Source organism: Tenrec ecaudatus, chromosome 1, assembly GCF_050624435.1.
Source record: "Tenrec ecaudatus isolate mTenEca1 chromosome 1, mTenEca1.hap1, whole genome shotgun sequence".
NCBI lineage: Eukaryota > Metazoa > Chordata > Mammalia > Afrosoricida > Tenrecidae > Tenrec > Tenrec ecaudatus.
This window is the reverse complement of record NC_134530.1, coordinates 52,472,287-52,487,825: the sequence shown is the minus strand read 5'-3', so window position 1 is coordinate 52,487,825 and position 15,539 is coordinate 52,472,287. Positions and strand designations below refer to the sequence as shown.

The 15,539-nt window shown below is 51.1% G+C and overlaps 1 protein-coding gene across 1 annotated transcript in view; it reads right to left on the bottom strand.

Annotated features, from left to right (window-relative positions):
* The window catches only part of PTPRU (protein tyrosine phosphatase receptor type U), an 87,549-nt gene that overhangs the window by 21,189 nt on the left and 50,821 nt on the right, over nucleotides 1-15,539 (bottom strand). Inside the window, exons 14-16 of the mRNA XM_075538802.1 lie at nucleotides 15,105-15,243; nucleotides 11,134-11,163; nucleotides 8,752-8,909 (exon numbers count right to left, since the gene is read on the bottom strand). Of these exons, the coding sequence (XP_075394917.1) occupies nucleotides 8,752-8,909; nucleotides 11,134-11,163; nucleotides 15,105-15,243 (327 nt within the window). The remainder of the gene's footprint in view (nucleotides 1-8,751; nucleotides 8,910-11,133; nucleotides 11,164-15,104; nucleotides 15,244-15,539) is intronic.

The window sequence follows — 15,539 nt, the reverse complement described above, 5'->3', positions numbered from 1 at the left end:
AGTCACCCATGTTCTTTTATAGGAATATCAGTAACTTGTACTCTAAGTACAAACTGCTAAGTACACTGGTTAGTATTGTATTGTCTGAATAGATTGCAGTGTGTTCATCCATTCTGCTGTCGATGAGCATTCGGGCTAGGGTAAATAATGCTGCATGAACATTCGCGTAGACGTCTTTGCATGGATGCATGTTTGTATTTGTCCTGCGAATGACTAGGAGTGGAATGGCTGGGTCATAGAATGAGTACGTGTTTATATTTACAAGGAATTTGCCAACTGTTTTCCATAGTGTGCGTGGACTTCTCTAACAAGGTATGGCAGCTCCCCTGCTCCTCCTCTTCACCAACACAGCCTTTTTATACACATTGGGAGGGATCTCATTATGGTTTTAATCTGTGTTTTCCAGATTAGATCTTAAGCATCCTTTTGTGTGCTTATTGATCACTGATACATCTTGTTTTGTAAAGTGTCTGCTCAAACCCTTTCTCATTTTAAAACTGGGTGATCTAATTATTACTGAGCTGTAAGCGTTCTTTATACCTTCCAAGTACAAGCCTTATGCAGATAGCACATATGAAATCGTGTCTCTTGAGAATTTGACAATTCCACCTAAGTTGTCAAACTTATTTGCATAAAACTGTTCAAGACATTTCTTTATCGTCCTTTAATATCCGTAGGATAGTGATATCCTCTCTTCATTCGAAGATTAATAATTCATGCTTCCTCTTCTCTAATTCTTCTTGCTTAGAATGTATCAACTATACTATCTTTTTCAAGAATGCATTTTGGTTGCTTTGCATTTTCTCTACCGTTTGTCCATTTTTCCGTTCACTGACTTCTGCTCTTAGATTCACTCTGTTCTTCCTTCCAATTACTTGCTCCTTTTCATATGATGGAGTCTGTGATCACTGGTTATGAATCTCTTCTTCTGATGCAACAATCAAAGTTTAAAGTTTCCTCCAGGCAACGTCTACCTGTCCTTCTCAAACTGCTGATACGGTGTGTTTTTCATGACCATTCCGTTGAAAAGATTTTGTTCCTTTGATTCACAAGTTATCAGAAGTGTGTTGCTTAATTTCCAGATATCTGGGGATATTCTTGATATTGTTTCATTTGTTATGTCTAATATAATTAATTCTGTTGTGACCAGAAAGCAGAATTTGAATAATTTCAACCTTTTTAAGTTACCTAAAGATCAGCTTGGTGCTTTGGAGTCTTTGGGTAGCTCTCTTCAGAGTGAATCTGTTGTTGTTGTTGTTGTTGTTGTTGCTGCTGCTGCTGCTGCTGCTGCTGTTCACTGCTGTCAGCCCCAAGTCATGACAAGAGAACAAAAGATCTAGTTTCAGTACACTGAATTCCTTAATGGGGTCTTTAGCCATGGTTCTCCATTTTGTGATATGCTGCAGATCTAAGCCTCACTGCTTGTGGTTATGATCCCATTTTGGGGTGAGTTGTCCATTATGTTCATAAGGCCAGGTTAGGGTAGGGTGCATATCCAATCCCTCGTAACCCCAGTCACCACCCAGCACACCCTTGTGCCTCTTTGCTCAGCTCCGAAGCGTTTCCTCGAAGGTCTGGGGTGCATGTAATATCTGAATGCTCTGATAAAGCACTCTCCTGCTCTGGATCCTGCCTCATCGGAACACTGGTTCTTGGGACTTGAGCCAGCAAGGGATCATCTAAGCTGATCCCTCAAACTTCCACAGCCTTATGAGCTAGCAACTTATCATCGGGCCTGTCCACTTGTCAGCCCCTGAAACCACATGAGTTGGGAGAGGCCTCAACACTGGCACCTGACCCACAGATTGGGGACTTAAGCTATTTCCCTGATGGCTTCTGAGTTCTAGGAGACACTGCACCAAAGTAAGGAACTCTGAGATCCGAGGGCGAGACTGAGGGCAAGGAGAAGTCACTGATGTTAGAGTAGATGGAGTGTCACGCAGCTTAGAAAGCTGGGGTCATAGGGACATCTTCACCCTCTGCCTCACAGGAACCAGCATTGTGCTGATCCTTCTAAGAGAAATGTCTCATGCTTCAATCCTGCACTGTGTCCTTCATGTCTGGGATGTTTCAGTCCGTTGTTGCTCGATTGTGTCAATGCAGCAGGTCGATGGCTTCTCTCGTTCTCACTGGCTCTCTACCAAGCAAGGTAAGTCTCAAGTAGCCTTAATCTAAAGACAATTTAGCCATGCTATTAAGATATGACCCTTCTCTGAAGTGTCCCAGATATTCAATGAAGTTTCTCGACTCTGCGAGTCGGAATTGCAGTATCTCCCAGCCTCTGGGTAGCAGCTCCCTGGTAGCTTTTCTTTCACAGACAGCTTGTCTTTGTCTGGCTTCATGGAGTCTCACTTGATGAATGCACAATTTGTACTCAGAGAGTCAACGGACCCCGGTGCAGATCACTACCCCTCTTTCTCGGACTAGCTCCTTCGTTTCCAATGTTCCACCCTGCAAACACTAGGTACCTCAGTTTCCCTAAACGCTAATCTCTGTCTCTTCAAATCCCCTAAGTTGTCAAGCTCAGCGTGGGTTCCACCTTCCCTGGGCTACACTTTGAGTGTTGCTTCCAGATAGAAGGCCAGGCATTCACCCTATTTGTCCCTCTTCTTTGGGGGAATCACAATCCTGGGCATCCTATGGCACAGTGTCTGAAAACACTGATTTTGTGTGTTCTACCCAGATTTCTATATGGAGAGGGCAAGAATAGTAGCAGGTACATGTGCATGGCTAGACATCCCAAATCCTTAGGCTATGATGGGCAGAGAGAAGAGAGTTGCCTAATTCTGTGGTTGCCAGCATGTTCCAGCGGAGAGTCGTTCTTCAAGATGATCAAGCAGCATTCCGTCGGGAATAAGAAGAGGAAGAGGAGTCCCATATCTTAAATGCATTTGGGAAATTCTACTTTAAAGATAGTGGGTTCTTCCCAGTAGGACCTCTCGGGGCTTCCGACATGTTGGTGTGCATTTCAAGGCTCGAAGAGATGGGTGGAAACAGCCACCCTTCACATGTATCTTTCACCATGAAGTGCTTTTTTGCTTGTCTCGTGGAACGTTCCCAGGGGAACACAGTGTGATGTGGAGATTAAGAGACAGCTGCTGCAATCAGACAGACTTCAGTTCAAATCCCGGCTCTGCGTGAATCCACAGGAAGGGCTCCAAAGGTGGGAACTGACCAGAGAGAGGGCTCCTGGGCTTTGTGGAAACAGTGCTGAGAGCTCTCTGGGTGAAGACACGTTGGTACTAAGGGTAGTGGGAACCAAGCCGCTCACCCCACGCACAGAGTCAGCTAGCCCTGGCCAAGCACAAACAAGCAAAAATCCTACCTGGGGTACCCACCAACCGGGAAGGCTGAGCCAAATCCAGCGGCTCACAACCTGAGTCCAAGAACAGACAATGTTCCACAAATAGCCACCGGAAGGGGGCAGACAGTGAATGATAATGTTTCCAAGAGCATCCTCCATTTCCTGGACCCAGGGAAGACAGGCCCTTCCTCTCCCTGCCCATGATTTCTCCCATGGAATTTGAGAAACACACACACACACACACCACACACAAGAATCAGCTTGTTCATAGCATGCTAAGAGGGGAGGAGGGGGACCAGTGCTCACGCTCCCCGAGGCGCTCCACAGTGCAGTACGATTGCAGAGCACCTTTCAGGGGTAACCACTAAATATAGCTGATGTCTACAGAGCTCTAGAGAGACCCAGAGAAGATAATACTGGGTTTAGAGTCGGAGACTTGGATTCAGATCCCGGCACAAGTCAGGGCCTCTGCTTCCTCATCTAAAAATGAAGATCCTCAGACCTTCCTCGGAGATGCACTCTGACCCCCTCCCACTTTCAGATAAACACACACCACAGCTGCGTACTCCCACCGCACTCGGCTTTCCTTTGCTGTCTTCAAGTAGTACGCCGCTTTCCTAAAGAAACAGACTAGCCAACAGAGTGAGCGCTTTCATGTGCTTGACGGTTCTTAAATTCTTTCATCTTTAGGCTACCCTATCAGGAAAAAAAAACAATTAGTATCCATTTATATAAAGGAGGACATGGGTCCAGTAGTATCCATTTATATAAAGGAGGAAATGGGTCCAGGAGGGTTCATTTGTTCGCTCAAAGCCACACAGCAAATACATGTCAGTACTAAGATTCTAACGCTGGCCCATTCGATTCTGGAGTCCTAGTGTCTACCCGGCTTTCTCTGTTCCTTCTTGCTGATAAAAGAGAATTTATAAAGATGACAAACCTGGCGCTTACTTGACAAACCATTTGGCCAGAACTAACTAGCTCCCATAGGGATCAAAACCTCCAGGTGTATCAGGCCAAGCAAGGCTGGGAGCTTTCCTAGACAAGAATTCAGAGAAATGGGGCATATTCCAACATGTCGGGAGCAACCCAGCTGGCTTCCGAACCACCTCAGCCTCCTACTTCTTACCCAACATGATAATACCTTTATAAAAACTTGCTTATTTAGACTGCATCAAAAGCAACATGACTTTCTGATCTACACACACACACAAATCTATATATTCACCACTGCTTGGAGAAGATAAGAAAGAGGTTGAGGATGGAACAGTGGCTAAAGAGTACAGAAACAGGTAGAAGGTGCTAAAACGCAGTTCCAGCTCCTAAACACACCTTAAGTTTCTCTGCCATCATTCAGTTGCCCATGCCCTGTGCCTGGTCCCCATCCCCACCATCAGCCTAATCCTGTCCATCTGAGCTGAACCACCCCTACCCAAAGGCACATATTCTCAAAACTCTGACAGCGCTTGTCTCCATCGTCTAAATGGCTCTTAGCCTACTCCTGAATTCAGGGATCAGTCCAGTCTCTCCAACTAGTCAGGTTCCGTGGAAGCAAAGCCCAGGTTTGCAATCTCTCAACAAGATTCAGCAACAAGACATGCCCCCTCACTACTCTCATCTCCCATTCTCTTCAGCACCGTCTTGAAGATTTTGCCAAATCAGACCTCTCTCTGTTATCCTCACTTGTCAATCTCCATGCATTGGCACATGCTGTCTTCGTCGATGAAGGCCCTTTCTTTCCCACTCTGCCTGGCCAAATCCTGCCATTCCTCAAGGCCCAGGGTAATACAGTAGAAATGGCCATTTACCATTCAGAAAGACCTACATTCAAAGCCTGGCTTGGCCATTTTCTGGTCATACAATCTGCATAAGGGACTTGCCTTCTCTGACACTCGGCTCCATCAGCTTAGGGGTTGAGAGTACCTACCATGAAGGTCTGTGGGGAAAAGTTAATGCAATTATAAAGAGAAAATGGTGAATAAATGTGTGTCGATTTTAATAGTAGATGAAACACATATTTCTAGACAAGCATAACTAACTTAAAAATAAGTGACTTAAAAAGAGTCCCTTCATCTTTAAATAAATTGAGTTGGAAGTTTAACTTTTTTCTATAAAGGCAATGAAGCAAAAAAATAAAATAAAATAAAATAAAATAAATAAAATTTAAAAAAAATAATAATAAAGGCAATGAAGCAATATTGTTTTACCCTTCCCAGAAACAAATCTTCAAGGAGTCTCTCAGTCCAATCTTCCAGGATAAGGAAAAAGCATTCATCTGATGATGATGCTGCTGCTGCTGTTGTTATTGTGTGTCAGCAAGCCAAGATGAGACTATTACAAGACTGGTACCAAAATTCGCACAAGAAAGATTAATTACAGGCTAACCTCACTCAGGAGCACACCTTTAAGAATCTTGAACAATATTACAAGCATCGTGACTCCAACAATATAATAAGTGTGTGTCTGTCTGTGTGTGTCTGTGTATGTGCAAGACCAAATCTGATTCGTCCAAGGTATGTATGGTTGTTCGAATATTTAACACTCATTTTACCAACAGAGTAATGTTTTACATATGATCATCATAACAAATGCAAGAAAACATTTGATAAGTCCAATAACCATTTAAAATAAAACCTCTTAGCAAACTAAAACCAGAAGGCAATTTTCTTTCTACCAAATGCATACCCCAAAAATGAGCAAGCTTCATTCTCAGCAATTAAATGTTAGAAGCATTTAAAATCAGGAGAAGAAGACAGGCCTTCCTACTGTCACCACTTCCATGGGGCCTCCTACTGGAGGTCTCAGCCAGTGTGATGTTGAAAGACAAGGAAGGAGGGATAAGAACTGGGAAAAAAGAAACAGAGTTGTCAGCATTTGAAGATCCTTTAGATGTACTCAGAACATTCTAGAGACAAATTAGAAAGTAGAAGAAACTGCATCAAAGAGACAGATGTGAGATCAACCAGCAATACTTAGAAAATGAACATTTTTAAAGTATATCATTTATAATAGCAATCAAACTATAAGGATGCTAGGAACTTATCCAACAAAAGGTGTGTAAAAGTTCACAGGGAAGATTATCGAAAGACATTAAGGACCTAAATAAATGGGGTTATATATTCATGGGTAAAAAGGCAATTTCACAAGATGTCAGTTCTTCCCAAATTGATCTACAGATTTAATACAAAACCAATCAAAATTCCAACAAAGTTTTTCCAGGGAATTGACAAGTGGGTTCTAAAGTTTATAAGAGAATGAGGACAAAAATAGCCCCAATATCCTTGACAAAGAACAAAACTGGGAGAATCTGCCTGATGCATCTGCTATCAGACTTAGCTCGCCATCATGATTCAACAGTGTGGCATTGGCACAGGGTCACCAAACTCACTAACAGAAGACAGCAGAGGCACAGAAACAAGCCCATATACATGGAAACATGCTCTTGGATAGAGGCAGCACTGCCAATCAGATGCTGGTGCAGTGCTTACACACGTGGGGAACAAAACTCTTATTGACACCACATACACAATTCAACTCCAGATGAATAAAGACTTAAAGTAAAATGCAAAGCACTAAAAGTTTTAAGGGGTGGGGGGAGTAAAAAACACTCTCTGACCTTAGGTCAGGAGGAAATTATTTCAGAAAACCCCAAACACAGAAGTCACAAAGGAAAAGATGGATGCATTTTACTAAATTAAAATTAAAACCTCCCATTCACCCAAAGCACGCAGTAAATAGGGTGAGCAACGATGAGCCACAAACTGGGAGAAGTATTTGCAACTCGCAAGCCAACAAATGATTATTATCTTAAATATATGGAGAACTCCTACAAATCACTAAGGAAACAACAGAAACCCCCACAGAAAGTGAAACAAGAGCCACAGACAGGCATTTCATGGAGGGGGATGGGGAAGAAACCTGAATGGACAATAATGACTTGAAGATAAGCTCAAGCTCATTAGTAATCAGAGAAATGCAAACGACGATGATAGAAAATCACCCTTTTATACAAACTTGGTCTGCAGAAGTTAAGAAGCCTGGCAAATGCTGATCTGCATGCACAACAACGGAGAGGCTTGCACGCTGCTGCCGGCCGGATAAGCAGACCTGGCCACTTGGGAAAACACTCTGGTCCTGTCTTGTCGAACTGAACATGCACACACTCCATAATCCAGAAATTGGCCTTAAAGACTCTCCCATACAGGTGCCTGTGGAGACTCGTAAAAACGCTCACAGATGCCTCGCTATGACCCGCAAGTGAACTAGAAACACATGAAATGAGCAGTCGTGAGGGCCGAATGGATAAATAAATTGTGGCCACTGCGTAAAATAGAAAACAATACACCAAGGAAAATAAGTGGGCCATGTGGGCAGACTGGAAACTGGACGAAACAGGCTGAAAAACACAGTCTATTTTCCTCTTCTGGATTTATTTTTATAAAATGCAAGCATGAGCAAAAACCATCTAATGCACTGCTCAGGGGATACAGGCACATCTGGTAAAACTATGCCCTAAAATGCGAGAAAGTGATCACCACAAATCTCAGGCTGGAGCGTCCACATCAGAAGCAAGCGGGGGACATAAAGAGCACGGGGCCAGAGAATGTTCTCAGTGGTCGGCGGGGCTCACTGGGGTTCCTCCACTGTGATGCCGCACACTGTCAACAAGCGTCACGGACTCCCTTCTGTACATGCGTCAACACTGAGCGAGCAAGGGGCTTCAACAAGGGGCTGGGAAAAATGGGACGGAGATAGGATGGAATTTTTCCACAAACTTTCTGAAGCCCTCGCTCATGAGAGGGAGCCTAAGCTCCTAACACCCAGCAAGCACAGCAGCTCGAATTCACCAAGCCAAAGTCCCTGCTGTGGGGCCATTCTGACTCACGGTGACCCGACAGCACGTGTGGGTTTCCAAGACTGTAACTCTCGACAGGAGCTGGTGTTTCAAACTGCCGACCTTGCAATTAGCAGCCCAGCGCTTAACCCACGGTGCCACCAGAGCTCGACACTCTTCCTATAGGCACCAGCTAGCTTCCACACTTCATCTCCTTCAGCCCACAGAGGAGCTTTAGCTTCATCTTACCTATAAAAACAGAACTTACACGGTGAGCTGAGCGCGAGCCCAGGTCTGAGACTGCTATTAGGCCGTGGCTCTCCCGCCTGTCACACCGCAGCACTCCCTGCCAAGGGCCCCCATCCTGTCCTCAGAGCATTTTATCACCTTCCACGCTCACTTGAATAGAGGCCCCTGCAGGCCCTTCCGGACAGCCATGAGGCTGCGTCTTCTCACTGGTTCAGTGCCAGCGCTGGTTCCCAGCAGGAGCTTAATGAAGGCTCACCTTCTGGGAAAGGGGTTTACAGAGCTCACCTGCAGTGGGGAGGATCCTGGAGGGGGCAGATGTTGCTCAGGGGCCTGAGGGAGGGCGGGGGCTGGGGGGGGGTCTCACCCCGGGGGCTGTAGCCATGGGCGTCCATGAAGGAGAGGCCCAGCCGCTCGTCCTCCTGCAGGGTGCTCTGGTCGGTGAAGCTCCGGTCCACAGCGCTCATCATGTGGGTCTTCTCCTGGCGGTAGTTGACCGTGGCCTTGGTCATGTTCACTGGCTTCCTGCAGAAGGGGATGGGAGACCCAGGGGCTGAACCAGAAGAAACAGTGCCTGGTGGGTGGGAGGCCTGGAAGTCGGCTATCTAGCGGCAGGCAGCTATTCTAGAAAGATCCCTGGATGCCCAGGCAGCTCTGCCTCCATCCTGCCAACCAGACCCAGGGAGATGCTGCCCCTGGAGAGGCCAGGAGGGCCCCCGCCTGGGACCTGTGCAGAGAGGACGGGGTGGGGCAGCGGTGGCCCCAGGCTCCTGGCTCCCTTGCCTCCAGGCACAGCTTAATCAAGTAGGAGGGAAGCTTGTGACTCTAGAGGAAATGGAGAACAGGAAGAGAGAACCCCAGGGAGCAGTGAGCCAGAGGACTCCGCTCTAGGGAACAAGGGGCCAAAGGACAGGCAAAGGGAATTGCCATGGCACCTGTGATGAGGTTAGAGAAGCCCTCATAGCCAATCATAAAGAAGGCTGGAGACCAGAGAGCCGCCTGTCAGCTGGGCACCCACAGCTGCAGGATGTGGGCAGACCTGGGGAGACCCTGGCCAGCAGCAGGGAGGAGGCCTAGGAAGGCATCTTGCCACACGGCAAACTCCACACTCAGGAGCTGTCTGGGAAAGAGGATGGGCACCTGGCCTCCGGACACCCCTCCTGCCAGGCTACAATGTCCCTCCTATGCTAGCAAACAGCTCTGTGGCCACTCTGGGGCCACCGCTGCTGTGTACTCAGGAGGCTTGACTTTCCCAGGCTCCCCTCCACCCGCCCCAGGCTCTAGGCACAGGTCTCACTATGGTCTGGAGCCTCACAGGTCTCTGTGTCTTTGACCATGACAATGGATAGGAGACAAGGTAGGTTGGGGGAGAAGGCAGGAGCCATGAGTGGAGAGAGAAGCTAAAGACTGGGTGGGTTCAGAGGAGGAGGAGAGACTGGGATAAAGAGGGAGCCAGGGTGCAATGAGGAGAAACAGGGAGAGGGGGAAGCTGGCTGAGAGGGAAGGAAAGACTGTCAGACACCAGGAAATCACAGGGAGGACAGACAGAGGGCCACGAGCAGATGACAGTGGTCAAGTTGAACAATTGGTGCCCCAAATCCACACGTCAATGACTGCACTGAAGCAGTCTCCAGTGGAGGGCCACCAGGGCCTGCTGGAGGAAGACCCACCGAACGAATCCAGCAGCCCCCACGGAAGACAGATGCTGGGAGGGGCCCCTACCACGCTGTTGGCTTCCAGCTGATCTCGATGTGAGATTAAGCAGATGGAGTGTCACACCGATATTTTCAAAAGGTCTGAATTTAGATTCAAAAAGGAACAGCCCTCGTAGGGAAGGGGAGAGAATGCCTCATCAGCGATTCCTGCAGAAGCCGAGCTGGGGCTCAGCGTGAGGGCTCCGGCTCCAGTTGTTGGTAAAGCTAAGCAGACCTGATGCTGGGGGACTCTGTTCTAGCAGAGAGTCCCCCAGGAGGAGGAGGGGAAAGACCCGCCCTCCCCTGGACTGGCCAGGAGCCACTGGCTGCTCTAAGGGGAGGGAGAGCAAGTCGAGGAGGGAGAATGTTCTGGAAGGCCTGCAGGGTAAGTGAGGACAGAGAAAGCAGGGCAGAGTGGCGTGGGCAGGTCTTGGAGCCAGACAGAGGCTGTCCCCCATCTCTGGCACTTTGTGACCTCGGACAAGGTTGTCAGCCTTTCGAAGGCTTGGTGAAATGGGACTGGAGGCACTTCCCGCTCCTCAGGGTGGTCGTGAGGGTGCTGGGCACAGAGGAGGCCAAGGATGGAGGGTGTGGAGGGCTGTCAGCCTGTCCACAGAGCAGCTGGCGTCAGGGGTGGATCTGGAGCACACTCTCACACACAGAGTGGGACGTGGGTGAAGCCACTCCCTGATGTGGACTTTACTCTGGTGTCGGGAAGACCTTCCGACCAGCTGGCACAGACAGCTCACTCACACAGGGCTGCTGCTGGGGGGTGGGGTGGGGGGTCAGGGAGGACACTGGGGCTCAGGGAAAGAAGGGACTCAGCAGACCAGGCCTCCCACTGAGGGTCTGACTACAAAACCACACTGCGACCACCCTGCGAGGCGGAAGATGCAGAGGAGTACACAGGGGGGGGGAATGCCGAGGCCGGTGGCTGTGGATGTGGAGCTGACACCAGGCTAGGCTAGGTGTGGAGCCCAGGCCCAGTAAGAGAGGACCGAGGGTGTCCTGTCCAGAGAGCCCGGAGCTGAGAAGGCCCAGGTGGAGCTACTTACGGGTAGTAGGAGTAGGCATAGTGGTCTCTCCTGGCAGCGTGCAAAGAGAACAACACAGCTGTGTCCGAGTTCCTTCCCCAAGGCCAGGTTGTGAGGAGTGCCCACCCCAGCAGGCAAGGGTGGGACTCTGAGGGGGCTGCCCTTGAATGGATAGGTCACAAGGAGGACCTTCCTTGACCCAAGGACTGGCCAGGCTCAGATACTGAGGCATGGGCTCAAAGCCCTTCTGAATCCTTCTCATGGGGGAGTCTGGGAGGAGGGGGAGAGCTTTCACACACAGAAATACATATACACACACACACAGAGGAAGCGAAGCACACACAGACACGCTCATGTATAGAAACAGACACACAAGTACTCCCACGGGTACACAGACTCACAGCCATGTTCTCTCCGTGTGTAACTCACCCAAGTGCAGGCTCACGAATGCAGACCTCCCCGTGGGCACAGACATGTGTTGACGCGCTCACACGGGCACAAGGACACATACACTCACGTGCACACATCCCCACACGCAAAGGTAACAAGGCTCACCTGGAGCTGCACTCACCCCTGCAGAAAGCACCCTCCCACACTGGTCTCTACTGCTGCTGACACCTGCAGGCCCCTTGGCCTGGGAAGGGAAAGGTGGCTGGGGACAGGGAGAGGGCAGAGTGGAGAGCACTCTAGCTGGGCACCCAGAGCAAGCCTACAGGCTACCCTTACCCAGCCCAATGCATCCAGGACACGGGGTCCACTAACAGGGAGAGGTCGCCCCCTCATGGGGGAACCCACGGACAACCTGGATCAAGAGCTCTCGGGTGAGGTCCGTAGGGAGCTCTGACTGCCATTTCACAGGTGGGGACACTGAAGCTCTAAGAGTCATGGGCTACCCTGAGGCTACCCTGCGGGTCAGTGGCAGAGTCCAGGGCAGGTCCTAGGTCTTTGGACACTTGGATCAGGACTTCGCACCCCCTCCCCACCAGGACCACCTTTGCACTCCCACCTGAGTCCCCGTCCAGGGGCCCTCCACTCACCCACCCCATCACCCCAATGACAGGGCCCCCTCTGATGACCGTCTGCTAGACATCTTGCAGGTGGTGGAGAAAGTATAGAAGACTACGGCCCAGCAAAGGCCCAGTTGCTGGCTCGAGGTCACACAGTAGGTCTCAGCCACCCCAGGGGCAGAGGACCAAGAAGGGGAGAAAACGGAGAAGGTTAGAGGAAAGGCGGTCTTTCCATCTACGCTGAAAGGTCTTTCTTCAAAAGGAGCTTCTTGACCACTCCCCAGAGGCCCCAACTAAACCCAGCACCCTGTTCCTTCTGCTCCAGCACCTACCACAATTCTCACCGGGCAGGCTGCTACTGGTGCTCGGTCTTGTTGCTGCCTGCCCCCCACTAACTACACAGTGCACCCACCATGAGAGCCCCAGAGCCTAGCCCAGTGCCTGGCACATTATACCCCTTCAGTGGATGCTTTATTGATCAAGCAATCAATGCATGCATGGCTTTAAATAAAAGGACATCACCCCTCTCTGAGCTTCATGTCCTGAGGCTAATAATAATCCCAATACGGAGCTGTAGGGCGGCTTAAGCCCCAAGAAGGGCGCGCTCAGCAGAACTCGCTCAGCTGGGCCTCCGCCCTCCTCCAGAAGGCTCTCTCCCACAGTTGAGCTGGGGGAAGGGGACAGCACTCCGCGAGGGCCCTACTCCGCAGGGCCAGTCCTCCCTCCGCTGCTCCACGCAGCAGGGAAGGCACAGGGAGCCAAGCCCCAGAAGTAAGTCCTTGAAAGAGCAGGATGGCAAAAGTGCCACCAAGTAAAGGAGCCCGAGAACTGGGGGCAGGGGGTAGGGGAGGGGACTAGGCCAAGGTCACCAAAACTGGTTGTCCCATGGGCATAGGCAGGGCAGGACAGAGGACTGAAATCTCCCGGTTGACCCGCAACCCCTTAAGTCCTCTGCTTTCTCCAACAAGCAGGTAAATGCCCTCCCACCCATGTGTGACATTCTGAACAGGCCACTGCTCTCAGAGCACCTGTCTCCCACAAGCCCCGCACCGTGCGGGCTGGCGGGGGGGGGGGGGGCTGGTGGGGGGGTGGCCTGGAGAACAGAGCAGTGGAAGCTAAAGAGCCAGAGAAGGAGGCAGGGGCTGACGTCAGAAGCCAGGCAGTGGAACTGAATGGCCTCTAGAGGAAGTCAGGAGGTCCTGAGGATGGCCCAGAAGGACCAGTTTACAGAGGTAGCAACGACACCACTTAGAGGGGTCCCTATGGGACCCTCACAGTGTCTCTGACCCAACTGGGGCCAACTACCTTTGCAGGGGGGCTGATACTCCCCACCTTGTCCATCTTCTTTCTTTGAGGGCTTTCTAGAATCTCAAATACAACCTGCAAGCCCCCCAAGCCTGAGCCCTCTCCCACAGCCTTCTCCAAACCCCACCACATTCAGACACCTCTTGCAGGCCCCTTTATGGGGGGAGGGGGGCCAGCCATGAGCAACTGTCCCTCAAGTGGCTGAAGGAGTGAGCACAGCTTTGTAGTTGGGCTCTGCTCCAGCCCTGCCACTGACCAGCCCGGGAACACAGGCAAGTCGCTAACTCTAGTTTCCTCGGCAGTAAAGGGGGTGAGACCTGTGCTGGGGGCCAGGATCCAGTGTGAACCACACTGCTGCCTTCTCAGGAGCAGCCAGCGCGTGGTCCGTGCTCGGTGACTAAGGTTCAAGCGGTCCTGTGCGTACAGCCCTTGGGACAGAGTAACCACTTCTCAAAGGAGGGTTTCGCGAAGGTGTGCAACGATTGGGCAGGAGCGAGCCAAGCCTTCCACCATGCCATTACAGCGACCCCATATGCCCGCCCCCTCCCCCGAGGGCACCTGCTCTCAGTCAAAGGACCCTGTCCAGGTCTCTCACCTTGTCTCCCTGGATCCCACTTATCTGCACCTAGCAGCCTGAGACCCAGTGCCAAGGCTCCTGTGTGTGCTCAGCCTGGCAGCCGCCAGGCCTACAGGAGCCAGAACCCATGTGGGGAGGGGGCAATGCTGGTTCTGCTTCTGACTTCCTGGGGGACCTTGGGCAGACCAGTGCCACCTCTGGGTCTAGGCATCACCATCTCCAACTAGGGCATTTGGACCACAGTCTGGTGGGGGATGGGGCAGCGGGGGTGAGGAGAGAGGGAAAATGGTCTCAGAAGCACTCTACCCAGCTCTCTGAGATGCTTAGCCTTCCTCTGTGCCACATACTCGACTCTCAGGGGCAGGGTTTGGGGTGTTTTGAACACAAGTTTTTTTTTTACTTCAAGATCTTGAAAACCACTAGACTGCTGTCATTTGGCTACCTGGCAACTCTTGCCTTCTAAGACACTGAGTCTCCAGAACCATAAAATTCTGAGGTTCTAGGATCCCAAATTCTGGATTGCTGAAGTCCCAGAGTCTAAGATGTACTGGGATTCCGGCTGCCAGCTCTAGGAAATGGAGGCCCGCCAACCCCTAGCCAGCCCTTCCAGGTAGGGATGAGGGAAGAGGGGTTTCTCCATTATGGACCCAGAGGGCACCTCCCGGGGCATGCTGGGCCCACAAGAGGGTAGGTCCCAGGAGGAGCCAGGACTTGGGGCTCAACTTGTGTCACCTCCACAAGTCCATGGAGGGCAAATGTGCTGCAGGGGCTGGGAGGCAGACTCCAGCCGCCCTTGGGGTCCTCCTCGCCGGAACCCACTCCCCGCACAGCTCCAGGAGGCAGGCTCCGGGCCCTCCCTGGGTAGCAGCACAGGCACCAGCCAGACTTGAGTTCCAGCCAAGCCGCTCCAAGCAGCTCGATTTCCCGAGTCTCTGGCTTCTCACGGCCCAGCTCGGGTCCATCCACAGGCCAGACACCGGGCTGACAGTCCTGCACACACGCTCCAGGCACTGCCCACCTGTCCCCAGACACTCCTCCTCCTATGCCCACCAGATCTCTGAGGGGCAGGAGCAGGAGTAGACCAGAGCAGGGGCCTCACTCACCCCTTGCGGATGATGACAATGATGGCCCCCAGGAGGAGGATGAGGACGGCAAGCCCCCCTGCACAGATGCCTAAGATGAGCCCCATCTCCTCCGACCGCTGGGACACCTCCAGGGGCCGCTTGTTTTCCTTGCAGGCAGCTGTGGGGAACAGAGGGCGGTGGGCTCAGCGGGGACAGGACATGCAAAGGTCAGGGCCGTACAAACACACAGAACGCTGGCCCTGACTTGTGCTACCTCTCAGCCAGACCTATCTCCTCACCTGTAGTCCCCACCTCTCTCCCACCACGGAAGCCAGAGGGAGCAGTGACAGCCCGGAACCAGCTCCCCATAAGGATTATGGCCCAATACTCCCACCATTGATCTGACCGTAGGGCCCCTGGCAAGGCCCTCACTGGGATCGCACTGGGGCCCTGCAGCCCAGCCTGGGAGAAGGA